Here is a 27,966-nt window from a genome sequence, read left to right as displayed (position 1 = left end):
AAGAAGGGAAAAAAAAAAGAGAGTTAAAAATGAAAAAAAGGAAATAAAGAGGAAAAAAAAAGAAAAAAGAAAAAAGAAAAAAGAAACCCCTCAGGGCACCCCCCATGACATCCCCTCAATTATCTCCGAATTCTTAATTCATCCTTTTTCATAAACACCTACCTCTCTCGGAAACAATCCCTCGTTAAATCAACCACAAAAGAGGGGGGAAAAAAAAAAAGAAAAAACAAGAGGAAAAAAGAAAAAACGAGAGGAAGGTTAAACGAAATAGAATTTCACTCTTTTTCATCTTCTTCTTCCTCCTAAATCTGTTGTTAACGTTGCCACCTGGCGCATCTCAGCCGCCACCGCCGCCGCCACCGTCGTCGTCGACGACCTTTTTGAATTTCTTTCGTTTTTTCCCTCCCAAACCCGATAACCCAAGCCGATTCAATTCCTCATTGTTCGCCTTGTCGCCGATTCAGTTCCGGCGACTTACAATTGGCGCCGTCGATAGGAATAGGATAACTCTTACCTTCTGCGTTATTTCCATCTTGATTAGTCAAACTTCATTCTCTCTTCTGCTTACCTCTTGAAGGTGAGGGACTTTCTTTTCTTTTCGATCATCTTTTCCCCTCTTCCTCCCGATCGTTCATTCCGCCGTAATTTCTAAGCGTTTTTTAAAGTTTCTGATTGTGGATTGGGAGTTCGTTTGAATGCTAGGCTTTTTTTTTTGGGGTTTCGAGGGGTTTTAGCCTTCAAAATATTTGATTTTCGGAATTAGATTGTTGATCTGAAAATTGCCGTTTGCAGTATGTTTTAGCATTAGTTTTCCGCGTTATTTGAAATTGTCTCCGTTCCGGATATTCATGTGTTTTGAATTCCATGAAGGAATGTTCTTTCTGATTGATGAACGAATTGCTTAGTCTCGAGCCTCGTTTGTACACTCATTGGGCTTCGTTACTCATTTGGATTTTGCATAAAAGAAGTAATACGAATAGGAGCTGATTCAGACTAACCCCTGTAGTTCAATTCTTTACATTTGCTTAATTAATTCACCCTTCGTTTGAAATAATTGCTGTAAGTTCACCCGAACTGTTTTCTGCTCGGAAAGGCTAGTAAACAAAAGATACTCGAAGCTGGTTTGTTGAATGTATGATGTAAGTTAAGTCATCAAATGGGTTTTGAGAGTTTTGAATCGGAAAGTACAATAAACTTTTCAGGATGGTGCGGACGAAGCTTGTTTGATACTAGTATCTTTCTCGAACTTTTTTCTTTTGAGGTTCACGTTCCCGCTTTCAGTATTGCTGCATTTCTACTTCACCATTCATAATTCCCTATCTTCCTGATACGGCATATATTTATGATTTTGAATACTTGTCCTTTACTAAGGAACAGCTTAATTTTTCTAGTTTATTACTTTCCACTTCGATTGAGATAGTATTAAGTGTAGCCTTCAACTTTCAGGATACAAGCTTCTTTTTCACCAGCACTAAGTTGAGGTGTTTTATTCCATGTAGAAGAATGGCCTTTTTTAGGAATCATTCAAACGAACCAGTTTCTCATGGTGTATTGGAAGATAAAGGCCAGGGACAAGTTAGCGATAGAACTCACACCTCTGCAGGAAATGACGAGGAAGACATGGGTACAGAAAAAGAATTTACTATGAACATGGATGCACCCTATCACAGTGGAGGTCAGGTAGATGATTCCAGTAGGTTTCAAAATGAGCCAGCTGCAGATGATGGTATTGCTATGAGAATGTCAAACTTACAGAATTCTGGAAGAAGAACGGCAGTGGGTAGAAGGTGGGGTTCAACATTTTGGAAGGACTGCCAACCTATGATCCATGGAGGTTCTGATTCTGCGCAGGAGTCTAAGAGTGAGTCTGACAATAGAACCGGGGAAGGATCAGAGGATAATATATCCAATGAGAAGGATGGAGGTTCAGAATTTGAAGATGACGACCAACCAAAAGAGGTTAAAGGTCAAAGAAGGTATACCGATGTCCCTGCAGAAGATGGGGTGTTGTCAGATGAATATTACGAGCAAGATGGAGATGAGCAGAGTGATTCCCTTGTGTACAGGGGGTTTCATAACTCAGTGAAGTCAAATAGGTCACAGTTGCATTCTGTTAATGCCAACAACAATCACATGCGAAGAAATTCTAGAGTTGTGAACGATGAAGATGACGACGATGGAGATGATGAAGACCATAATGATGATGCTGATTATGAAGAGGATGAGGAAGAAGGTACCTTTTCCAGTAGGATTATTTTTGAACTGTTTACCATGCTTCTTTAATTTTAATTGGCTGGCATTTGGCTGCACTTTTTTCCTACTCTTCTATCAATCTGAATTTGACTTCATCGTATTAGCTAAATTTAATATCCGTGGGTGCTTGCAGAAGATGACCCTGACGATGTGGACTTCGAACCTGAATATGGCGTTGGAAGTGGCCGTTCAGTGAAAAAGGTAGGTATTTGCATGTATTGTTCAACAACTTTTTGTCTGCTGGATTTCATGATGTAATTTTTTTCCTTCCTTCCTTTCAGGAACCATACTTCCATATATTTGTGTATTCTTCCCTCCTTTCATTTCTCTGTTATTAATGTTGTTTGTATGAAATTGAATAAATTTATAAAGTACATGATGGCAAAGAAAAAGTGAATCAAAACTGCTCATATATAAATCAAACTCTTCATGTTATGGAACAAAGTTGTGATGAGTATGAAGCCCTGTAATCTTAACGTAAAATAAAAAATTTAAGCTAAGCTCTGAAAGATTCTGTCTCCAACTTTCTGCCAGCATCAATTTTCTATCTAGGATTTTCCCTATATAAACAATATCTTGACTGATTTCTTTTTTCTTCTCTTTATTAGTCAGTATTTTGTTGCTTCCTCTTCATTGATGCTTCTGGATGAATTTCTGTTAGGTACTTAAGTACCTTGGAGATCCACACCCCAAAAGCTAGCTATTGGGGTGGGTGGGAGAGCCAAGCCATTTAAGTACCACATGAGTCATCTCATTCTGACCAATGTGGGACAAAAGTATCCCATACTACCTTGGTTCCTAACAATACCCCATCTCCAGAAAGTCGACGTCTCGCAACTACTCTGACGATACTTCACTCAGCCACACACTCGGTTAGAACCCTCCGCCGGTTCCACTACGGAACGCCGACAACCGGCTCTGATACCATTGTTAGATACTTTAAGTACCTTGGAGAACCACACCCCAAAAGCTAGCTATTGGGGTGGGAGAGCCAAGCCACTTAAGTACCATGTTAGTCATCCCATTCTAACCAATGTGGGATAAAGGTATCCCATACTACCTTGGTTCCTAACAATTTCATTCCTTGGGTTTTCTTTTCATCATTCCCTTGTCAATCTCTACCCTTACAGGTCTCTCTACCACTTGTTTTTCTCTGAAAGGGATTTTCTTCTTCTTCCCCATTATGGTTGTAGATGTGTGTGTATGTGTATATATTTCTAGAAATGTAGTCTCTTCTCTCCACATTTTTCCGTTATGCAGTAAATATATGATGGTTCTGTCTGGTACTTCCTAATTATGACCTGACATTACCATCTTTCTGCCCATTGGATGCTAATTTAGTGTCTTTTTGATTACAGGATAAAGACTGGGATGGTGAAGATTATGAGGAAGATGATGGGAGTGATGACGATTTAGAGATTTCTGATGATGATGGACCTAATTATGGAAAGAAAGGCAGGGGAAAGCAACGGGGTAAAGGAGGACGCAATGTAAAATCTACCGGTGAACGTAGAGCATACCAATCATCTATTCGACAAAGAAAAGGGAAATTTTCATACGAAGAGGATGAATCATCAATGGAGGATTCTGCCAGTGATAGCATTGAGGGTTTTAAAAGTTCAGGGAAATCTGGTACTCACCTTCGCAAGAATAGTGGTCGTTATTCTGTAACAACAGGTGTTTCAGGACGAAGAAATGAGGTCAGAACTTCTAGTAGGTCAGTTCGAAAAGTTTCATATGTTGAAAGTGAAGAAAGTGAAGAATTTGATGAGGGCAAAAAGAAAAAGTCCCAAAAGGTGTGCCTGCACTTTTCAATTTATATAGAGGCTGGCAGATATATTCTTATAGTTTCTGAAATAATGTTTTGTTTACCATGTATATGGTTCTGAACTATGATTCTTTTTCTGCATGTTTGCTGGTCTTTTTGATACAAAGTTTCTATTTCTTCAAAAATTATAACAAGTATCGTACTATTTTGGGGTTGCTCCTTTGCTGGATTGCAACAAGCTGTACTACTTTTATGTAGCTTGTGATTGTTGATGTTGATTTTTTGATTCTTGTTTGGTATGTATTCATATCTTTACCCACATTCCTATTTATTTTTAGTTCATTTGTTGTTACCTCGTCATTATCTTTTGTTACTACGGTCTGGTTTAGCAGGGTTGGGTATTGGTTCAACCAGTTGTATGTGTTTTTAAAATGGCCATATAGGTTTTTTTGAGGCCTATTTAAAGGCTCGTCTCACGTATTAGTTTGGTTCGCTAATTTACTCTTTCAATATCTTTGTCATACGTGCTTTTAGGAGGAACTCGAGGAGGAAGATGGTGATGCCATTGAAAAAGTTCTCTGGCACCAGCCAAAAGGCACTGCTGAAGTTGCTATAAGAAATAACAGATCAATAGATCCCGTTCTGTCTAGTCATTCATTTGATTCTGAACCGGATTGGAATGAGGTGGAATTTTTGATAAAATGGAAAGGCCAGTCGCATTTACACTGTCAATGGAAACCATTCTCTGAACTACAATATGTATGTTTCTGAATGTTTTTTTGGTTTGTTTTGTTTTGTATCGTTTCATCTAAAGAATGTTCTCTTGTTGAAACGGGTCTTTGTCTTTAGCTAACTTCTTATTATTTCCACTGGCATTAAACACATTTTTCTTGCAGCTTAGTGGTTTTAAGAAGGTTTTAAACTACACTAAAAAGGTCATGGAGGAAATAAGGTACAGGAAGAGTGTCTCCCGTGAGGAGGTAATTTTTGCTTGATACTGTAATAAAATTGATTAGTGCAAATTGTCATTGACGTAAGAGTACTCTGAATATTCACGAAGTGCTTTACCAATGGAAGCCTTTGAAAATAACATGTATGATAATCTTTGAACACAAGCATACATGCACACTTGCAGCATATGAGCCGTCATCTAAGTTGTCTGAAGGCAAATCTTGCAATGACACATTTTCTATGGTTTATTTTGTTATAATAGTACATTTTAATAGCTATTTTAATTATTTATTTTGTTAAAATAGTACATTTTAATAGCTATTTTAATGATTGGTAACACAATCTATGTCTTTTTGGGACAAGAAACTATTTCATTGATCATCTGAGAGCAGTATCATAAATCTTAAAATTTGTTTTCAAGCTATTTTTGTAGTGTGCATTATTGCATTGCTTACCTTCATTTTGGTATTAGTGGAAACTTTCTTTCGCTCAGTCACTTAGGCATTTACTCCTTTATTTATTTTTATCTATCTATTCTAACTATCTACTATATACTAGTAGTATATTTTAGGGAATTAACAATAACTTTTCTGTGTCAAATTATGGTAAAACAAAATTTTGTAAGTGAAAAAAACTATGATGATGGATTGTTGATTCAGGGTGAAATAGCCTCGATGATGTGCTTCTTCTATGTGAAGCAATTTTTTATTCACCAAGAAGTTCATCACAACTTTTGATAAGGCATCTTATTCATTGTTTGCTAATATGTCTACAGATCGAGGTCTATGATGTCAGTAAGGAAATGGATTTGGATCTCATCAAGCAAAATAGTCAGGTTACATTGTTGAACTCTATTCGTTATTGTTTTTAGGCTTTTGCTTAAAACTTTTAGTAATCAGATTTAACTGTGGATTCGTAGGTGGAGAGAATTATTGCTGACCGTATCAGCAAAGATGGTTCAGGTGATGTAGTGCCAGAGTATTTGGTAAAGTGGCAAGGATTGTCTTACGCCGAAGCAACTTGGTAACAAGAATCAATATTTTTCTAATGAATTTCTGAATGAGTTCATAAACTATTTTTCTCCCCTTTTATAATTTATGAGCGAGCTTAGAGAATTATCTCCTTGAAAAAAGAAGAAAAGAAATGCTATATGATAAGGTGTTGGAGAAAAAAGGCTTTGGGTATAAATGGAGGACATGGATGTGGAGTTGTGTTAGAAATGTGAATTATTCGATCCTTTTAAATGGAGCACCGAAGGGTTTGATAAAGGCTTCCAGGTTTAAGACAGGGGCTCTTTATTCCCTTTCTTGTTCTTACTTGTGGATATCTTGATTTAGACTCATAAACAGGGGGCTGAAGGCAATATTATCGAGCCCTTTTAAGGTTGGTGATGAGGAGGTGGCCATGTCTTTGCCGATGATATGGTTTTCTTCTGCTCTAAAGAATCTTTCCTACCATATGTTGGGGTTCTTTGAGGCAATATGTGGGCTTAAGATTAATGGGAGCAAATGTTAAAGTTTGGTTATCAATTGGGATCAAAAGCTGGGTAGAGGAGGTTGGTTCTGAAGTTGGATACAAGGATCAATTGGCCTTCCTCTTGGTGGAAATCTGAGGGCCATCTCTTTTTGGGATCCAATAGTTGATAAGATCAGAAAGATATTTGCCGATTGGAAGAAGGGTTTTTTTTATTGGTTTGTTTGTTTGATTGTTTTTCTTGTTTGTTTTGTTTTTTTTGTTTTTTAAATTTAATAAGTTGGAAGGTCTTCTCTGATTAGGACGGTGTTGAAATTTATTGTATCTCTTTTTCGAGCTTCTAGGCTGGTTTGCAAGAGTATAGAGATTGGAAGGGATGGATGAAGGGAAAGGTTCCCATTTGGTTAGTTGAGAGGCTGTTGGGTGATCTCAGGGAGGGTTAGAGAATGAGAATATAAGGTTACGCAACAAAGCCCTTTTGGCTAAATGGCTTGGGTGGTTCTCCCTTGAGCCTTAATCTTTGTGGTGTTGGGATTATTGCAAGCAAGTATGATCCCATCTTTTTAAATGGTTGTCCAAAGGGGTTAAAGGCGCATACTAGAATCTCTGGAAACATTTTTTCTTCTAAGCTCTTTTCCTTCTCCCATCTTATTCGTTGCATAGTGGAGGAAGGAACAAAAACGTATTTTTGGGGATACGAGTGGGTGGGGGACATGCCTCTCTACTATGTGTTTCCTCGTTTATATCATTTATCTTCCTTTAAAAGTCATATAATCTCTGATTTCTTTGGCTTGGTTGGGGATCTCTATGTCTTTCTCCTTTGGCTTTTGTTGTTTGTTGTTCCGGCAGGTCGCCTCTCTTTTGTCTTTGCTTGAGTTTAATTTTAGACCTGGGGGATGTTTGTGGAAGACTAAGATTTTAAAGAAAGTCAAATTCTTTACCTGACAAGTTTTACTTGACCGTGTGAACACTTGGGATGGGTTTTCGAGAAAGAGGCACATGTTAATGGGCTCTTTTCGTTGTATTCTTTGTCAAAAGGTAGAGGAAGACATGGATCACCTTCTTTGAAGCTGTTAGTTCGCTGGGGCTGTCTGGAATTGTTTCTTTTTAGGAGTTTGATATTGTGAAAGTTGCTTCTTGTGGTTTGCAAGGGTGTATGCCTTGTTGTTGGATCTTTGGGAGAGAGAAACAACAAAGTGTTTTGAGGTGTGTAGAGGACCCTAGTGGTGTTTGGTCCTTGGTGATGTTTCATGTTTCTTTTTGGGATTCGGTTTCAAATACTTTTTGTAATTATTCTCTAGGCAACATTTTACTCAGCTAGAACCCCTTTCTTTAGCAGAGTTTTTGTGGACTTGGTTTTTTTTGTCTGCATTGTATTCTTTCTTTTCTCAATGAAACCAATTGTTTCTTGTGAAGTTAGCTATCTTTTTTCCCCATGTATTAATTCCACCTCTATTGCAAATCCTTTTTGCTTAATGTTATTTCGTTAAATTTGATGTTAGGGAAAAGGATGTAGATATTTCATTTGCGCAAGATGCTATCGACGAGTACAAGGTATTTAGCTATTTGCATTTTGCTTTCTTATTGTTGATTTAAAATATTAATTTTATGCCAATTGTACGGTACTGCCTATCTACTGATGTCTTATGTTTTAGGTGGTTGACTTCATGAAATTTTCTAAATAGGTATTAAATAGTTTCATTAAGAATATTGAAAGTACTAGTGAGCTCTGGCCCAAACTTAGAGCCGTTCATTGCAGTACTTTCCTCCCATCCCCCCACCACTAGTAATCGTAAAAACTTCCTTGGGTTCCCTGGTCAAGGTGCTCCAAAGCCCAGCTAAATTCCAGCATTCCCCAAACCTTCTACCATGTATGGACATTTATATAGAAAAGATTGTTCTTATGAGTCTTGGCAGTCAAACTAAGTGCTACGCCAAAGCCAAGAAATTGTTCGTTCTTGCTTCTGTCCCAAATATGAAATTAAAAGGCATAATGTACAAGGGAAATGATTTCGGTTGGCAGCAACAGTGTTTTAAAGCCCTCTCAAGCGCACGCCTAGGTCCAAGATGCAAGTCTGGCGTCTCACCTTGGATCACAAAATAAGACACGCCTTTTGTGAAGCCCCAAGGATCAAAGCCAAGGGTTTTTTCAATTATTCTTAAAAATAGTAATAATTAAGGTTTTCCTTCTTTATTAATTAAAAGAATCAAGTTTACCAAACCTAAATGCAAAATTTCTTGTGTTTGGGGTCATTTTTTCCATATTTCCACTTCAATTATACTCTCTCTTTTTAATGTAATATTTTTATATATGGTGCGCCTCATAAAAAAAAAGCCCGCGCCTTTTTGTGCACCTTGTGTCTAGGCTCCAGAGAGCTATTGTGCCTTAGTGCACCTTGGACATTTAAAAACACTGGGCAGCAACCTCTCTTCATAAAAATGTTGGGAGTTTGCACTTCCCATGGCTCATCCAAAGAAAAAGTATCACTTTAGGAGTTTGCACTTTCCAAAACTCATCCAAAGGTCACAAAACTTTTACACCCACATGAGTTACCTAAGAAATGGGTGTTGTGGTAAATTGATGTATGAGACAAATAGAGGAGGTTTTTATTTTCAACTCTTGCGAGATTATTATTAATTTTGATTATTAACTTTTTTATAAGAAGGTACAAGCTTGTTGGTCATATTCTTCGGACTGGGTTGTAGTCTTCTGTTGCAAGCCAGAGAATTAAGGACACGTTTGATGTATTTCTTAGTGCACAGTGATGGTCAAATTGTGTAATAGTAGCTGTATTTCTTGTACTATGTCAATGTTTGATCTTATACTTCCATTTCGATTATTCTAGTCCCTACATTCTAACATATGGATTTAATTCCATTAAAAGCTGACATGGCACCATGTGGAAGCTGGTATGATGCCACTTGAGTTTTCCTTCTACATGTGGAACCGTGGACATATAATATCAAATTGTCATGTCAGCTTTTATGTGGAGCCAGGTCAGCTTACATTATTAGTCAAGTGTATTATCAATGATACAGACTAAGAAATGTAGGGGCCAAAATGAAGTAAATGGAAGCACAAGGATTAATTTGTTACTAGTGATGAAATGGAATTATAATTTAATTTAAAAATATCAAACTTGTTTTGACATAAAAAGATGGTTATTAGCTCAAAATATTTACAAGCCAAGGGGTATTTTGGAGAATTATAGTATGATGTCTAGTAGTTGATATTATCAAGTTTCAGTATCATGTAATTAGGCTATACTCCTATTTATAAAATAATGTCTTAATACACTTCAAATTTTAAGTCTAGATTTTTTTTTGGTAAAAGAAACAATTAATTGATGAGAATAAGGGGAGAACCCCGAGCAAATTGCAATAAAGATCGCCATTTGCTGACTAAAAAAGATAAACTGAAGTGAGTGAAAGGGTGTTTTAATTTGCACCAAGAAAAAGCAGTAGACAAAACAAGTTAAAAAAACCGAGCACGAGAAGAACAAGTATCATTAAAAACTCTTCCATTTCTTTCACCCCATCAGCACTATAGGAACGCACGAATGAAGGCCAACCAAATCACCTGCGTAGAACCACCAAAAGGATGACCCACAAATACGGAGGCCAAAGCATCAGAAATATTATTAGGACAAGTGAAAGACCAACCAAAAGCAGGCAAGAGAAGATCCCAAAAGCTAGTAGCAAAGGAACAATGGAAAAAAAGATGAACCGGCAATTCCGCATGCTTATGACACATATGACATCAAGAGGGAGAAAGAGACATATATGACATGCGATGTTGCAAACGATCAACTGTATTGATGGCACTCCAATTGAGCTACGAAAGAAAGATTTTAATTCTCTTGGGGTATCTATCCTTCCAAATCACTGAATAAAGATCAGTCAAAACCGAATCTATATCACCCACCAAATCAGTCATAAGAGATTTAACAGTAAAGCTCATAAAAGGATCAAGAGGCACGACCAAGTATCAGGGGAGGAACGAAAGCGGACAGATGCGAGATGAAGGGATAATGAAACCCATTCATCAATCTCCAATTCAGTAAGAATAAGATTACGACGTAAATTCAAATTCCAAGCAGATGAAGAAGAGCTTCAAGTATCAGCAACAATAACCTTAGGGTGTTGCACCAATCGAAAAAGCCTTGGGTAAGTGTTGGCAAGGACACCACAACCGAGTCAAGAGTCATGCTAGAAAGACGTAGAGGAACCATCACCAATACGATGTCTAATCCGATTGACAATCTGATCAGCAAATGCACAAATGTACCTCCAAGGAGTTTTGGAAGAACTACCAAAAATAGGCAAGGGCCAAACACAATAAGTGGAATAATACTTAGCAACCATAAGTTTCCTCCATAAAGCATCATGCTCAGATAAAAATCTCCAAGTCCATTTGGCAAGAAAAGCAAAGTCTCGATGTTTAAAATTTCCAATGCCAAGACCACCCAATAATCGAGGACGTTGAGAAACCACCCCGTTCACATTATGTAAGCTACCATCACCACGAGAACCTTCCTAAAAGAAATCTCTAACCAACTTATCAAGACAACCAATAACAGATGAGGGGGCTGAAACAAAGACAAATAATAAGTTTGGAAGGCTAGAGAGAGTGCTTGAATGAGAGTGTGATGGCCCCCTTTCGATATATAAGCATACTTTCAATTATGGAGCTTATGCTTAATTCTTTCAACCACAGACTGCCAAAACAAAACAGACTTAGAATTGCCACCCAAAGGAAGCCCCAGATAAGATGTAGGCTAGAAACCTCTTTTGCAACCAAAAGAACGTTAACAACCAATCAAATTCAGAGTTTGAAACATGAATCCCAAGGTGCTCCCTCGCCAAAGAATTTAAAGATTTCTCCTTCAAGACATCAATCTCAATTGGAATGCCTTCATTTTCCCGCTTTCATGATTTTGTAATTGCTTAGTTTTTGGCTTTAAGTTTATCTTTCAGTTCCACATCTGATGTAAGTCTTTGTATCAGGCATGGTTTCTTTCAGCTTTGTTCTATGTTTAAGCCTCGTTGCTTTAAGAGTTAGGAGATGACGAGAGTGTTACGGAGGTGTCAACTTATTTGAGATATCCTGGTGCACTTGCTGATCCTTGTTATGTTTTGTTTTAGTGTTTGTTTCCTTTCTTTCACTTGTAATAGCTTTCATTATCTTAATGAAGTGGTTTGTTTCTTGTTCAAAAAAAAATTTCCAAGGAGCTCACTCTTAGCAAGATTGATTTTGAGCCTTGATGCACATTAAAAAATGTGGATAATGTCAAACAAGTTCTGTAAAGTAGATCTATCAGTAGTAGAGAACAATAAAGTATCATCAGCAAACTATAAGTGATTCAGAGAAAAATCCGAGTGACCAATAGGATGAGCAACTGTAAGACCCAACGCGGAGCTATGGTCAAGAAGACGATTCAAACAATCAACAACAAGTTTAAATAAGAAGGGAGAGAGAGGGTCGCCCTGTCTTATTCCACGTGAGGGAATAATCTTGCCACGGGGGCGGCCATTAATAATGATGGAATAATTCGTACTAGTAATGAAATCTCTAATCCAAGTGTGCCAACGAAAACCAAATCCTTTTATCTGAAGAATAGAATCAAGAAAATCCCAATCAATCGTATCAAAGGCATTCTCAAGGTCCAGTTTTAAAATAACCCCAGGTTTATTCCTCTTGGTTCAATCATCAATAAGCTCATTAGCCATCAAAGATGCATCAAGAATCTGTCTGTTAGCTACAAAAGCAAGTTGATTGGCAACAATGGTGAAAGGAAGAACCCTCTTCAGACGATTTGATAAAACACGGGCAATAATGCTCGTATTTTCAATAGGGGCGTTTGACGTGCAATAAAAGCAGAAAGTTGAGTTGGTAATTATTATCTGGAGAGTTACATTGTCTGTGTTTGGTGTACAGAGTTGAGTTAAGTTGGTAATTATTGTTTGTGTTTGGGGGCAGAGTTGTGTTTGAGTTGGGGTATCTAGTGCTATTTTTGTAAATGATTTTTTTTTTTTTTTTTTTTTTTTTTTTTTTTTTTTTTTTTTTTTTTTTTTTTTTGTTGCTATTGTTGATTTTAATTTTCAACTATACACGTATTTTCCTAACTTTTCTAAGACAAAAACAAAACAACTTCAAATTCTTTTCCATTCTCGAAACATAACAAATTCTCTATAAAGTATTCATATACAAAACATAGAATTTTGAATTCAATTTTTTAAACACTCAAGTAGAAGTGATTATTCCATTCAAAATCTCAGCTTAATCATTAATTACCATAAAATCTAAAAAGAACTGAAAGGATTAATGCCATCAAATGAAATTATTGGCATTGTTTTAGGTAGAAGGGGCGACACTTAAATATTAATCTTAAAAAAACCAAAATTTTACAATTAAAATCATAAAACCAACTATTAGATAGTCTTTTTTGAGTTTTTGACTAATTTTGTGGAATATGGATTTACCTTTTTAAAATTGGTGGAATGATTTTAGAAACATTGATGTCTATTTTTTCCACTATTATGTTGCATTAGTGTACAAACTATCTTCTTTTTTAAAAAAAACTTGAGCCATGATTTTAAATTCCACTATTTCATTAGAAGTATGTAATATTTGAAAACATCAAGGATAGGTTGTTTAAAATATATTGTTAAACTTTTGTTCAGTGAAATAATAATAGGACGTTGCATGTAATATTTTTTAGATCTAAGAAAAAAATGAAATAGAAGAAGAATGTTAGATCTAAAAGAATAACCATAGAAAGAAAATAAGAAAAGAGAAAGGAGAAGTTGAGAAAGAAAAGGAAAAATAAAACTCATACGAGCCAGATAGAGAAAGAAGAGAGAAAATGAGAAAGACAAACCAGACGGCGAAAGAAGAGAGAAGATGAGAGAAGGAGAGTAAATGTGAAGAGATGCAGGAGAGAGAGAGAAATGACAAAGTAATCGAGGGAGTTGGGAGAGTAATGAAAACGTGTGGGAGAACGGGTGAGAGTGAGAGTGATAAAATGGTGGATAATTAAGCCCACCGTTTTATTTTTATCAATGGTCATTGAAGTTGGGCACACGAAGGTGGTAGTCAGAGTATGTCGCCGAAGTTGCTTGTGCAAAGGTAGTCGTTGGAGTTAGTCGCTAGAGTTGTTATCGGAGGTGGTTGGTGCACGATGTTCTTCGTCGAAGTTGGTTGTGCAAATGTGGAAGTCAGAGTTGTTGTGTACCAAGGTGGTTGTCAGAATTGGTTGCCGGAGTGTCGTCGGAGGTGGTTGCCGGAGCTCGGAGTTGGCCGTCTAAAGGTGGTCATCAGAGTATGTTGCCGGAGTGGTAGCGGTAATTACCAACGGAGACCGATGGGTGGAACCATTAAAAACATTAGAGGAAGAGAGAATTGAGGAGAGTTAGGATGAGTTGGGGTGAGTTGGTAAAATAACCAACTCAACCCCACCAATATTTAAAGTTGGTTGTCAAATATTGAGTTGGTAAAAAAATACCAACTCAACCCAACTCTCCTGGGTTGTCAAACACACCCTAAATGTTTTCCATTATAATATTTTACATTTAACAAATTATTTTCTTTCTATCACTTGCTAAATTTTGACTAAAAAAATTATTTTTTCACATAAATAATTCCCAGTGCGCCAAAGCTGGGGTAGATCTATGTGTTTATTCAAATTAGCCGTGAATGGCTTTGTGATAAATTGTTTTAAAAAAATTTCCGAGTATCCTTCATCTCTCATCCTTCTGAAATGGAGCCTCCCACCCCCCATTTTTTGTTTTGTTCTTGGTAATTTTATAGTTTGTTAGCTTATTGTTCTTTGTTTTTGACTGCTTTTATTACAAGCGTTTCTGTTTTTGTACTTTCTACGTTTATTCTTTCATTTATTCGTCGATTTCTTCATTAAAAAGAGAGACCAAATTAAGATAGACATCTTTGTATTAGTTAGTTTGTTCAATCGTTGTGCTTAATTTTTCCAATCATGTTTGTATTGTCGAAGCTGGTTGATGCATTTTTTCCTGTTTCCATAATTTGAGCAGGCTCGTGAAGCTGCAATATCTGTGCAAGGGAAATCAGTTGATCTTCAGCGTAAGAAGAGCAAAGGTCCGTGGTAACTTGATGTCATGAAATCTTACTTATAACTAACTTTTGACACATGGATTTTATGTACTACACTACATACGCATATTTATGTAAGAAACAAGGTTTTATTTGTTGATGGAATTACAAAGCCATAGTTGTGGAGGATTAGAAATCAAATCGTAGGTATCTTGTTATACATATATATTTATAATAAATGTTTTATGAACAATCAGCTTTCATTAAGAGAGTTAAGACAAGTATAAGAGGTGGACACATAAAACTATGGTCCATGTGGGGACCACAAAAAGAATAAAGATTACAAAAGAGCTCTTATCAAAAAAAAAAAAAAAAAAAAAACAAAACAAAAGAGCCCTGAAAATTATATGATACGTTTTACACTAGAGATTATTTCATTTTATTGCCTGTGGTTAATGAGAAAATAATAAACAATAAAATGAGTATGCATAGTTTTGAATGAGTGAAGATTTATTTTAGCTGTTAGGAAACCGGAAAGATAATACTAGTTAACCATTAATTTCATTCCATCAATGAAATCCTCTATTATAAAAAAACATAATAGGTATATAAACGTATAAAAAAAATCACCAAGGCCAATTTCCGTTTAAGCAAAAAATTTAAAAGGATATATTTAACATCCTAGTAGTAGTTCAAATTATTATGACTCGAACCTTTATTTATTTATTTACATTTTCTGAAGAATGAGGTAAATTAATTTTACTTTTTTAGTTATTATATGAGGGGTAGATGCTTTAAGTCTCAATCTATTTTCATAGAGGCGTAAGCTTTTCATCGTCAAAAGAACTAAGAAGACATAAGTTTTGAGGCTAAAAGTTAGAGTGTTATCTCAATCGGGACTCAAGGTGTTAGCCTTGATAGCCTTTTAAAATATTGATTTGTAGTGTTGCTTAGATGCTAATCGTGTATATATGAAATGGTACTGGTGGTTTATCTCTGTTTGGCCTCTACTTTCCTTTTCCATAGAGTAAATTCTTGTCTTCCTTTATTCTCTATGTATAGTTAGCATACTTTAATATTATAGCTTTTCTGATTTCTAGTGAGTTTAAGGAAACTTGATGAACAGCCTGAGTGGTTGAAGGGAGGCAAGCTTCGAGATTATCAGCTCGAGGGTTTGAATTTTCTTGTTAACAGGTACTATTTGTTTATTTATTTATTATTTTAATTGCACGTTAGATCTGTTTATTTTGGTTTTCTATTTTCTGTTTTAAAATGTTCAACTTTAGTTAAATATATACTTAGAATGGTCTAGAAGGGGTTGGTAAGTTGGTGCTGTTCAGTTGCATACAAGACGGCTGCTCTCCAGTCTCATTTATTTCTTTGACTATATTTTTTTTGATAGTTATGTAATTGGTCTTTTTTTTCATGTTTGTAGTTGGAGAAATGATACTAATGTAATTTTAGCTGATGAAATGGGTCTTGGGAAAACTGTTCAGTCTGTTTCCATGCTTGGCTTTCTACAGGTGGACTTTCTCGTCAGTGGTTTTGTAAGTATTTCTGGTAGATTAATCTTGAGGACTAATATATATATATATATATTTTGACAGAATGCCCAACAAATCTACGGTCCATTTCTTGTTGTTGTACCACTATCCACCCTGTCAAACTGGGCTAAAGAATTTAGGAAGTGGCTGCCTGATATGAATGTTATTGTCTATGTTGGTACCCGTGCAAGCAGAGAGGCAAGTTACCTTTTCTAGAACTTTATCTAAATGGTGTTGGTTGTGGAGTATTGATATAATTAAATTTATTTTAGCACATTAACATAAGCTTTTGAGTTAGTTGGTACATCAAAACAATAAAGTTTAGTTTGTGCAACTACTTAAACTTTTGAGTTGGTCATTTCCTTTCCAATATTGTTGATTTCTACATTTTGGGCTTCTACAAATGCTAAGACCACAAGTGAGAGGTGTGGAAGTATTGGTATAATTAAATTTACCACATCAACTTAGGCTTTTGGGTTTATTGGCGATGTAACATATTTGATGAAAATATTTCTACTATATGCTTATTTTACTGGGAATGAAGTTATTGGTTATAAAATTGAAAACAAGATAATGGGAAGGTTCTGTGCTAAGATCTCTCTCTCTCTCTCTCTGTCTCTCTGTCTCTCTCTCTATATATATTTTAAATCTATCTGATGTTCAAGCTTTTATTTGTTTTGTTATTCTCTTCGTAATTTCTACTCTTGCCTGTAATTATTTGGTTGCAGGTTTGTCAACAGCATGAATTTGAAAATAAAAGAACTGGCAGACCGATAAAGTTTAATGCATTGTTAACTACGTATGAAGTAGTTCTAAAGGACCGTGCTGTTCTTTCAAAGATTAAGTGGAATTATTTGATGGTTGATGAAGCTCATAGATTAAAGAATAGTGAGGCACAGTTGTATACAACCCTTTCGGTATGTTAATATTTTGAATTATTGCAACTTTCTAATGTCATACTTGTTTGATGTATTACTGATGTGTGATACTTGCTGGGTTTTCAGGAATTCAGCACAAAAAATAAATTGCTCATTACTGGTACTCCATTACAAAACAGCGTGGAAGAGCTATGGTATTATTTGATTTTCTACTTCTTAATATTGATGTTCGTCATATTTATGTTCAGTTCGTTATTTATTCTATTTGTTATCATATGTATGCCAAAGATGATTGTTTTCCGGCATTGAAGGCTGCCTCATTGCCGTGCAGTGCAGTTAATCTTTTTCTCTTGTTTTTGCCTGGAGTGTGCTTTGGTTGGTTATGGTACCGTATGGTTTCATGTGTTATATCAGACCTTTTATTTAACTTCTTAAGGAATATTGAACCTTCTATGGTTTATTTAAGACTAGTGTGTGCATTTGTGCTTTGTATTCACATGCACGTGATTATGAATGTTGGATACTTTTAGTTTCACTAACATGTCTATATCTGACATTTGAACACTTAAACTTGTGTGTTAGGCATTTCATTCTTATCAATTTTTTTAAAAAGTTATAGTTCTCATAAAAAAAAAATTCCAATAGGGACAAAAGCATATATAAGAGAAACTAACTAACTTTGAATTGATTGATTCGATTTTAAATATTTATTTGTTCTATCATACTGAGTTATTCAGTAATATATATATTTAGCTATAATTTTCTCCAAAACTTTTGTCGTAATACCATGCCATTAGAAACATGCAATTTGTTATGCTTTTTAGAGATGAATGTTTTGCCACATTATTTACATATGATATTTAAAATGTTAAGTTTGTAACTCAGAAAGTATTGAAATGTGCAAAAGTTTTTTTAAATGTGTTTAGAACATACTTTTGTTAAAAGATGTGTTTCTGCCATGTTGGTGCTGTGATTTTGCAGAAAACATGTTAACATGCGAATAAGCTGTAGTCCAAGTGACTATTCTCACATCACGACGATAGGAAGAACTTTTTTGCTTGTCTTTGGTTTGGTCCATGCACAATATTGTGCCTATTTTAAATTGACAAAGAAGTTATTTCTTATTCTACCTTGTAAAAAGATATTCTCTACTTGTTTCTCATTCATAAACTTCAGTAATAACTTTTTGTTTGTTTTGTACTGTGATTTTTCAAGAAACAAGTATATGAATACATTTTTTTGGAATTCAGTTTCACTTTATGTATTCATGTTAATTACCCTTTCATGTAGTCTCCTGCAACATTACATTATTCTTAGTTTGATTGGTAACTGCTAACTTCCTGTGTAGTATGGTTTGAGAGTCGGCTGGTTAATCATCTAAATGTGGCATGTTTACCTTATCTGTGTAATGCCATTTTTGTAATATCGGAAAAAAGGAACTACTACCGTTTTTTTCAATTGGAATGCTCATTAGTATTAAATTCAGTTTCTTCTGTACGTGTTCAATTGTAAGATTGTTTATCCGTTTTGCCTCACACAGGGCTCTGCTTCACTTTCTTGATCCTGATAAGTTCAAGAGTAAGGATGATTTTATTCATAATTACAAGAACCTTAGTTCTTTCGATGAGATTGAGGTAATATTCTATTCTACGAATACTCTGTTTCACTTTGAGGATGTTGCTTTCACCTGATCCTTCGTGATTTTGATTTTTTTTGTAGCTTGCTAATCTTCACATGGAACTGAAGCCTCACATCCTGCGTCGTGTTATAAAGGATGTTGAGAAGTCTTTGCCTCCTAAGATTGAGCGTATTCTTAGGGTAGAGATGTCTCCGCTTCAGAAACAGTAAGTAATGCACACTCACATATTGAAAGGAAACAGAAAATCAGTTCTTTAATAAAATTACAAAAAGTTGGGCTTAAAGTAATATTTTCAATTATAGAAATTGATGTACAATGTTTGATACTTGGTTTTCTGTTTTTAGATATTACAAATGGATTTTAGAACGCAACTTTCATGATTTAAACAAAGGAGTTCGTGGGAATCAGGTAGCAACCTATTTCATTTACTTATTGGGTTCATTGTTAGCATGGTTTATTCTGTTTGTCAGTATTGATCGTATTCAAGTGTTTTATTTGTTATTAACATTGATTGGACTTACAGGATTTTAAATTACTTGAAAATTATATATTTTTTTTCCAGGTTTCTCTTTTGAATATTGTGGTGGAGTTAAAGAAATGCTGCAATCACCCCTTTCTGTTCGAAAGTGCAGATCATGGTTATGGTGGGGACTTTGACTCAAATGATAGCAGCAAGCTGGATAGAATCATCTGGAGCAGCGGGAAGCTAGTTATACTTGATAAGTTATTAATGAGGCTGCATGAAACGAAGCATCGGGTTCTGATTTTTTCACAGGTCAGGTCATAAATTTCTGAATGCTAGTTGAATTTGTTTCCCCGAAGTATTATTACTGTTGTTGCCTTTGATTTAATTCAACCTTCTGTTGATAGGGGGTTATTTATTGGTACAAGATATGACAGTTTAATCAGCTTGCAACTCTTGGATTTGTATCTAGTCATGGGAGCTCAAATTTTTGTGGATGTATTCTGTTGTGTAATCTTGCATGTTTACAGTTTGACATAACAGTTTAATCAGCTTGTGACTCTTGGGGATGTATCTGTTTCAAGTCATGGGAGCTGAAAATTTATTAGATGTATTCTGCGGTGTAATCTAGATGTTTACACTTTGATATACTTTCAGTTTCATGCATTTAGCCACTCAAACTCTTATTGAACGCTGCTGCTTTTGTAAATTTAGTATCCCTTTCAAAGATTTTGGATATTCTAATCATTGTTTGTTGCATAGATTTTGCCATCATCAAATATTCTTCTATTTCATTTTCAACAATAATCACCAAAAGGAAAAGTTCTTATAGCTAGACCTTAGTGCCATCCTCTTCTTTTAAAAATTATGGCCTCTTATAGCATACGTTCTGGAGCATTGAATGCTATGGATTATTTGATTAGGTGGGAAGGGGAACTCCAATTGAATTTTTTTTAAAAAACACTGAAGGGTCAAACTTTTAGTCAATGAGAAGCGACAAACTTCTGTAGGGAGTTGAGTTGAAAGTTAGTAACAGTTGTTTTGTCCCGGTTCCGAGCTCTGTTACCTCTAATTTTCTATGCACTTATATAGAGATAGTCTTTCGATTTGCAAGGATATCATTGGGTACTGCCATCTTTTCTCCTCCCTACAGCAAAGTTTCCTGAAGATTCCCTTGTCATCTGGCCTCAAAGGAATGTCTGTTTATTGAATTTTCTTTTTAAACCACCCTTCACTTCACTGCAGTTTTGGTGAACCTTATTCTATGTACAAATACAGCTTAATCGAGATTATGCTGTTGTAGCTTTTCGTGCAGATAATATAGTGATTATGATGGTGTGTTGCAGATGGTTAGAATGCTCGATATTCTGGCTAACTACATGTCATACAGAGGATTCCAATTTCAGAGGCTTGATGGAAGTACAAAGGCCGAGTTTCGGCAGCAGGCGATGGATCATTTCAACGCACCTGGTAGTGATGACTTTTGCTTCCTTCTTTCAACTCGAGCTGGTGGCTTAGGTATAAACCTTGCAACAGCAGATACAGTTATCATATTTGATTCAGACTGGAACCCACAAAATGACTTACAGGTTGAGTTTTGACTCCATTTTTTAGTCGTCTTTCTTGAGAGGTTTCTTTTTACAAATTGGCTCCCTTCTCTACTTTGTTGTAGGCGATGAGTAGAGCTCACCGAATTGGACAACAGGAAGTAGTTAATATATACAGATTTGTTACAAGCAGTAGTGTTGAGGAAGATATCTTGGAGCGAGCGAAGAAGAAGATGGTACTATTAAAAAAAAAAAAATACTTGTTAAGCATGATTCTGACACTTAGATTTGCATTCAATCTACGTGTATATCTGTTGATGAAACTTATATTTTATTTTAGGATTTTGTTTCTGTTTGGTCTCAATATTTCTGTGCTTTATAGGTTCTTGACCATCTGGTGATCCAAAAATTAAATGCGGAGGGTAGATTGGAGAAGAAAGAAGCCAAAAAAGGCATTGGTTTTGATAAAGTAAGAATGGTGTTGCAAAACCACTGTAGTTGCTTTATTGAAAAACTTGAAAATTGTGGAAGCCTGAATTATTTGGAGTAATGAAAATTGTGTGAGACTCCCTTTTTTTCTGGATGTCTCCACTGGCTTTTTAAGATTATTTATCTCTCTGACAAAAAAACTATCTAACATCTCTGAGTTTTATGCTCTGCAGAATGAGCTATCAGCGATCTTAAGATTTGGGGCTGAGGAACTTTTCAAGGAGGACAAGAATGATGAAGATAGTAAGAAACGGCTTCAAAGTATGGATATTGATGAGATTCTTGAAAGGGCAGAGAAGGTCGAAGAGAAAGAAGCTGGAGGAGAGGAAGGGCATGAATTGCTGAGTGCTTTCAAGGCAAGATAATGAATGATATTATGGTGGTGATGTCTTTTTTGTTGTTTCTGTTTTTATTTCTAGTGGTTATTATGCTAGTGATGTTTGCATATAGATGGTGAAGAGTAGTATGGATAGCAAGGCATAAATGCGGCCACTGTATCTCATTCTGCTTGTTCTGATTGTTTGACTTACCTTTTTGACTGATCATCTCTCTTTTCTTTTGTTCTTTTTTTTTTTTTTTTGGGGGGGGGGGGGGGGGTCTTGGTGGTTATGAATGAACAGGTTGCTAACTTTTGTAGTGCTGAAGATGATGGAAGTTTCTGGAGTCGTTGGATAAAACCAGAAGCTGTGTCTCAGGCTGAAGTATGAATCTGTACTACACTGTTAATTTTAGTTTTGAACCTGAAGATCTTCCGTGCCACTATAAATTTTATTCCAACTAGTATTTAAAATTATTTTGCATATTGATTTCTTGATTTTTATACCAACTAGCACTCATCCATCCATTTTACTTTCGTTTATTTTAGGAAGCTCTAGCTCCTCGTGCAGCCAGGAATACAAAGAGCTATGCAGAGGCCAATCAGCATGAGAATAGTGGTAAAAGAAAGAAAGGATCTGGGCCTGTGGAGAGGGTTCATAAACGCCGTAAAGCTGATGTTTCTGTTCCTTCAGCACCAATGATTGAAGGTGCATCTGCTCAAGTGAGAAGGTGGTCTTGTGGGAATTTGTCTAAAAGAGATGCATTACGTTTTTATCGTGTGGTAAGGTTCTGTGTTTTTTCCTTTCCCCTTTTTGGGATTAAAGCATGCAGTTGGATTAATAATGATCGTCAGTTGTGCCATTAATTTGACGTGCATGATATGATTCTTCATATTGTTTGACCAGATGAAAATTTTTTCTATCTTTATTTGTTGTTACCTTTATCTACCAATTTTGTGGGCCATGTTACACTCACTTCTAATTGGATGCTATAAGCCATCACTTGTCTAAAAATGTCCGACTGGATTACTTCTACAGCATAGCATATGCACTGAAAAGTGGGGGTGTACTTCGGTCTGTTGGAGTCCGTTTTCATGAAAAACGGATGCTAACCACTGACATGTTGGTTTCGGTTGGTCGGAGGTGGACGATTCTGGGATGCTCCATGAAAACGGCCGAGTGGAGACGTGGTTGGTTGATTTGTTTTGTCGGTTTTGGGATGCTGAAAGCTGAGGGTGAGATAAGGGAAATCATTGAGGGAGAAAGAAGGAACGGAGAGAAATGGTTCTATTTATTTATTTATTATTAATAATTTAAAAAATTATAAGAAACAATGTCATTGATGAGTGAAATAATCCAAAGGATATACAAGATCCCTATCAAACGATGGTTCCAAATTGCAACAAGATAAACGTTGAGGGAGATAGAGAGAAATGTTGAGGGAGAAGAAAGGGAAAAGAGAGAAGAAGAGAGAGTGATGAGAACCAAACCGACCATGTATAGAGCATACCACTTGTTGAGGTGAAGCGTTGATGAAGCAACAAATATAATCACAAAACAGAGTGATGAAAAATGTTAAGGTGATGAAGGGAAAAGAGAAAGGGAGGGAGAGAGAAAGAGAAGCTAAGAGAAAGGGGAGCATTTGGTGGTGAGGGTAAGGGGAAAAGAGAGAGAAAAGAAAAGAAATAAATAAATTTATTTTTTTTAATCATGACCTTTTATTGGAGTCCAAAACTACATGTGCATTGTGTCTTCTATTGCAGCCTGCACCCGACCATCTTTTTCTTTAAAGTGCTATGAAAAGTTGGTCTATCGGTCGGTTGGAATGAATGATACCAAAATCTTAGAATGTATTAAGTAGTTAAGCACCTTGGAAAATCACACCCCAAAAGCCAGTTATTGAGGTGGGAGAGTCAAGCCACTTAAGTACCACATTGATCATCCCATTCTAACCAATGTGAGGGTAACCTCTACTACCTTGGTTCCTAACAATACCCCGTTCCTAGAAAGCCGACATCCTGACGGCTAGACCAACTGTACTTCACTTGAAAACACCTGATCAGAATCCTCCGTTTGTGCTCTTCTCCGGAACACTGACAACCAGCTTTGATACCATTTTTTGGTACTTAAGCACCTTGGAGTACCACACCTCAAAAACCAGCTATTGAGGTGAGAGCTAAACCACTTAAGTACCACATTGGTCATCTCATTCTAACCGATGTGGGACAAAGGTAACCCGTACTACCTTGGTTCCTAATAGAATGGTCAATAATTTTTTAAATGATAAAAAGTTCTTATTTTTTCACTAGACATTTTTCATAGTTCTTCCAACATTTATTTATTTATATTTTTGGTAAAATGCCAAGTTTACATTAAAAACCATCCGAAGAGGAGCTCAACTAACATAGGAATGGGCTCGAGTCAAGCTAAATAAGACAAAGGGTAATTACAAAAAATTATGAGAGGCATGAAAGATAGTAAGAGTCCGCAAATTCTTCAGATTTTTTGACCCCTTTACAAACTTTATTGTTCTTTTTCCCAAAAGACCTACAAAATATCGCAAAAAGTAAATTAGAGCATGCTGCCCTTATCCCAAAAGGGGGAAGGAGGAAGAAATTCCTCCAACATGGATTTGAGACTCCTTGGCTAGACCAGACTAACAATAAACTCCTTGAAGTAGCTGCACCATCATTTAATTAAGACATTAGGAATACGGGTGTGCTACTACTTATGTTGGAGAGGAAATTTCCATCTTCCAATCCCAGCATCAACACTCAAATTTTTTATTGATAAATGGCTCACATGCGACTAATGTTATTGATTTTTAATTCTTCGATAATTACTAATTGCTGTCTTCTGTTCTTTGGAATATTATTCTACTGAACTTTGACATGTTTGATCTTTGTTCACACTGCTTGATTTTCTGCTACAACATAAAATCAGGTTATGAAATTTGGGAATGAGAGTCAAATTAGCTTGATAGCTGGTGAGGTTGGTGGTGCAGTTGGGGCAGCTAAGCCTGAAGAGCAAATCGAACTATTCAATGCTTTAATTGATGGCTGTCGAGACGCTGTTGAATCAGGATCAACAGACCCAAAGGTTTGTTTAGATTATATAAAACATGAATTCCTCTTCTGGTTGCCCAAGACGAATTGCAATTTGGTTTACCTGAGGGGACTTGCTGGTTGTTAAAAGTTTGAATAATTTCTCTAGGGACCTATGTTAGATTTCTTTGGTGTGCTAGTGAAAGCTAATGAGCTCCTCAACCGAGTTGAAGAACTTCAACTTCTAGCAAAACGAATTAGCCGCTATGAAGATCCTATTAAACAATTTCGTGCCTTGATGCACCTGAAACCTTCAAATTGGTCAAAAGGTTGTGGTTGGAACCAAAGTAAGTATTCGGTTGTCCTCCTTATACTCTCCTCCCTCCATTTATATTATTTTCTGCTAATACATATATTTCTTTATTCTAAGTTGATGATGCAAGATTACTTTTGGGAGTACACTACCATGGTTTTGGTAATTGGGAAAAGATCAGATTGGACGAAAAACTCGGTCTAATGAAAAAGATTGCTCCAGTGGAACTTCAACATCATGAGACCTTTCTTCCACGTGCTCCAAATTTGAGAGATCGCGCTAATGCGCTTCTGGAGATGGTAAGTGCTATACGGATGCTTATTTTAAATTGATGGTTTGCATATCCAAGTTAATAAATAAACTTGCAAAGCTAGTAGTATTTTCTACCATTTTCTGAACTATTTGACCTACTTAGAGCTTTCATTTTGGATTTTATTTTGTTTCATGTTCTATAAACATGGTGTGAGAAATCATTATGGCTTGCTATCAACTAGACTTTTTCTGAAACCTTTGATGTGAAGGGTTTTTTTAGATTTAGTTTGGTTTCATGCTCTTTATCTTTACTGGTACAAAAGTATACAGCTTCTTTAAAATGATAGTTTTCCTACTTTAATTTTTAACTGGAAAGCTTTATTGTAGTTCACTCTGTTTGGTTTGGACACCACCCCAAAGTTTAGCTCAAAAGATTTACAAAGAAGATAAAAAATACTGTAGGAAGAATTATGTAAAAATGAATATGATTATATATTCTATGGTGTCGCAAGGATTGCATGTATTAAAATTAAAAAATAGATTGGACAATTAATGATCTTGGTTTTTAACTAAAAACCATCCTAAGAAATTGAAAAATGAGCTTAATTTTCAAAAACAAAAAATGAAAAATGAAATGGTGGTTGCCAAATGGAGCCTAAGTTATTAATTTTGTATTGGTATTTTCAACTTCATGTGTGTCCTTGGTTACTGGTGTATGTTCGAGCTCACTGTAGTTTGAGTGGTTTCTTCGTGTGAGCTCATATATTGTTTGTTTGTTTTTTTTGGGTTCTTAATTCCTACTCCAGACATTTCATGATTTACAGATGATGCTTTCCACAAATTTTTTGACCAGGAACTTGCTGCCCTCGGTAAAAGTCTGAATTCTAAAGCTGGTCGCAAGACTGCAAAGAAGGATAGGGAAAATATTCCAAAAGCTTCGACATCACGTGGCATAGAAAGAAAGGGGAAACCAGGTTCTCCCAAGGTTAACGTAAAATTGAGGGACCGAACTTCTAAACCACAGAGAGTCGAGAACCTCGTGAAGGAGGAGGGTGAAATGTCTGACAATGAAGAAGTATATGAGCATTTTAAGGAAGTTAAGTGGATGGAATGGTGTGAAGATGTCATGGCTGATGAAATTAAAACTCTAGAACGACTTCAAAGGTTACAGACAACTAGTGCCAAACTCCCAAAGGAAAAGGTCCCGTTATTTTGGTTCTGAATTCTGAACCCTTCTGTCTTATGAAACAATATTTTAAAATTTTTATTTTCCTTTTCCCTCAGGTGCTTTCAAAAATTCGCAATTATTTGCAGCTTCTGGGACGAAGGATAGATCAAGTTGTTCTTGATCATGAGGAGGAACCATATAAACAAGATAGTATGTGCCCTTGAGTATAATTATGTTATCATTTGTATTTGTGATATTCTTTTTTTCTATATGCTCGTCACCTGTCACCTGTAACTTATATTCTTAACCGGCTATAATTTTCACTTTGAAATACTTATGATCGTAATCTATCAGAGTGCAAGATACTGTGGACTGACTAATTTTGTGTTTTTCTGAAGCAATGAAATCTAACCGGTTCGATATTATTTGCAGGGATGACTATGCGATTGTGGAATTATGTCTCCACCTTTTCAAATTTATCTGGGGAGAGACTTCATCAAATTTATTCAAAACTCAAGCAGGAAAAAGAAGTGGGAGCAGGTCCATCCTACATCAATGGTACTGGGTCTGCTCTTATGGGCAGGGATGGGGACTCCTCTCATTTTGGACCCTTACCACGTCATCTTCCGAGGGTACGGGGGAACAAAACTAATACTTCCTTCCAAATATCTGAACCAGTTCAGAAGGGGGTCGAAACCGAGAAATTTGAAGCATGGAAACGACGAAGAAGAGGGGGAGATGCAGATAATGAATACCAAGTGCCTTGTCCACCTGATAGACCCATGAGTAACGGCGGTCGGATACCAGATCCGAACTCATTGGGGATTCTTGGGGCAGCACCAACTGAGAACAGGAGGTTTGCTAATGAGCGGCCTTATAGGATCCGTCAAACTAGTTTTCCTGTGAGACAAGGTTGAAGATTTGGAGGACCAAGTAAGCCTCTTATGCAGTGTGGGAGGAGGGAGCTGATCCGAGAGAAGGATTTCAGCTTTGACCTGGTCCCGTTCACCACTGCAGCGGTATATAATTCTCTGGTTCTTTTTCCACCATGGGAATAAATAGCTGCAGGCCTCTATTAGTGTTATGTGGCTGACCCTAGAACGTTAAATCTGCGGAAAAAAAACATAAAAATGGGATTTTTTTGATGCTGACCCCATTGATTGCCGAGGAATTTCGAAAAGGTTCTACATTATATTGAAGGCTTGAGGCATCTTTGCGAGTTGAGTTCGAGTAATTTCTTCGTATATAGCTAAAAATCGGAAGGGATCTACTTCTCGCTCGTTTGGCTCACAAGTTCACGAGGGTAGTCCTATACATACAATGTTCACCCAGAATTGTACATTATCAGTTATTTCAGAAAATTTTATCATTTTTTTTCCTTTTTGGCTACAATAGTGCAATTTGTTTCCTCATTTGTCCATAAGAAAATGTAGTTCAATGAGATTCTTCAAATGTACCATTGAATTTTCCCTCCCTTTAAAACTCTTGTTTTTTAGAAACATCGACATGTCCAACAAATTTTACCATTTGGTAAATGGAAAGCAGGCAAATGAGATATTGCAAGCTAATGAAATGTTTTTTGTTTTGTCCCTACAAGATTTTCTCTGATTGGATCATATCAGTTGCAAAAGGACAGCAGCCTAGTTGAGTAACAATTAGCAGGTGGTTACTCTCTCTTGTGTGACAAGGAAACATACATGAATCAAATCATATCTTAAATATGAATAAAATCGTAGCTTGAATCTAACAAGTTTGGTAGTTTGTTCTTCATAACCATTCACGAATAGCTTTAATTATTG

The 27,966-nt window shown here is 36.1% G+C and overlaps 1 protein-coding gene across 4 annotated transcripts; it reads left to right on the top strand.

Moving 5' to 3' along the window:
* Positions 1-106: 106 nt before the first annotated feature.
* On the top strand, positions 107-27,735 carry CHR5 (chromatin remodeling 5). Of its 4 annotated transcripts, none has more exons than XM_090305940.1 (31): positions 107-577; positions 1,500-2,233; positions 2,387-2,454; positions 3,612-4,049; positions 4,556-4,780; positions 4,918-5,001; positions 5,748-5,807; positions 5,892-5,995; positions 7,948-7,999; positions 14,495-14,558; positions 15,614-15,707; positions 15,949-16,036; positions 16,121-16,255; positions 16,786-16,974; positions 17,062-17,129; positions 18,476-18,569; positions 18,655-18,779; positions 18,919-18,982; positions 19,137-19,349; positions 20,384-20,626; positions 20,710-20,820; positions 20,967-21,053; positions 21,247-21,429; positions 21,694-21,774; positions 21,939-22,172; positions 24,334-24,489; positions 24,604-24,781; positions 24,865-25,046; positions 25,853-26,200; positions 26,284-26,377; positions 26,600-27,735. In XM_090305940.1, the coding sequence occupies exons 2-31, from the start codon at positions 1,504-1,506 to the stop codon at positions 27,082-27,084; spliced, it is 5,277 nt and encodes a 1,758-aa protein (XP_090162066.1). In that variant the 5' UTR covers positions 107-577; positions 1,500-1,503; the 3' UTR covers positions 27,085-27,735. The 4 variants fall into 4 exon arrangements, with proteins under 4 accessions (XP_090162066.1, XP_090162067.1, XP_090162065.1 ...); XM_090305941.1 differs by having other exon boundaries at positions 110-577; positions 1,447-2,233; positions 2,390-2,454; XM_090305939.1 differs by having other exon boundaries at positions 110-577; positions 1,447-2,233.
* Positions 27,736-27,966: the final 231 nt, after the last annotated feature.

This window comes from Benincasa hispida, chromosome 10 (genome assembly GCF_027475165.1).
Source record: "Benincasa hispida cultivar pf3 chromosome 10, pf3_genome.v1.1, whole genome shotgun sequence".
Lineage (NCBI taxonomy): Eukaryota > Viridiplantae > Streptophyta > Magnoliopsida > Cucurbitales > Cucurbitaceae > Benincasa > Benincasa hispida.
This window is presented reverse-complemented; position numbering and strand designations above follow the sequence as displayed.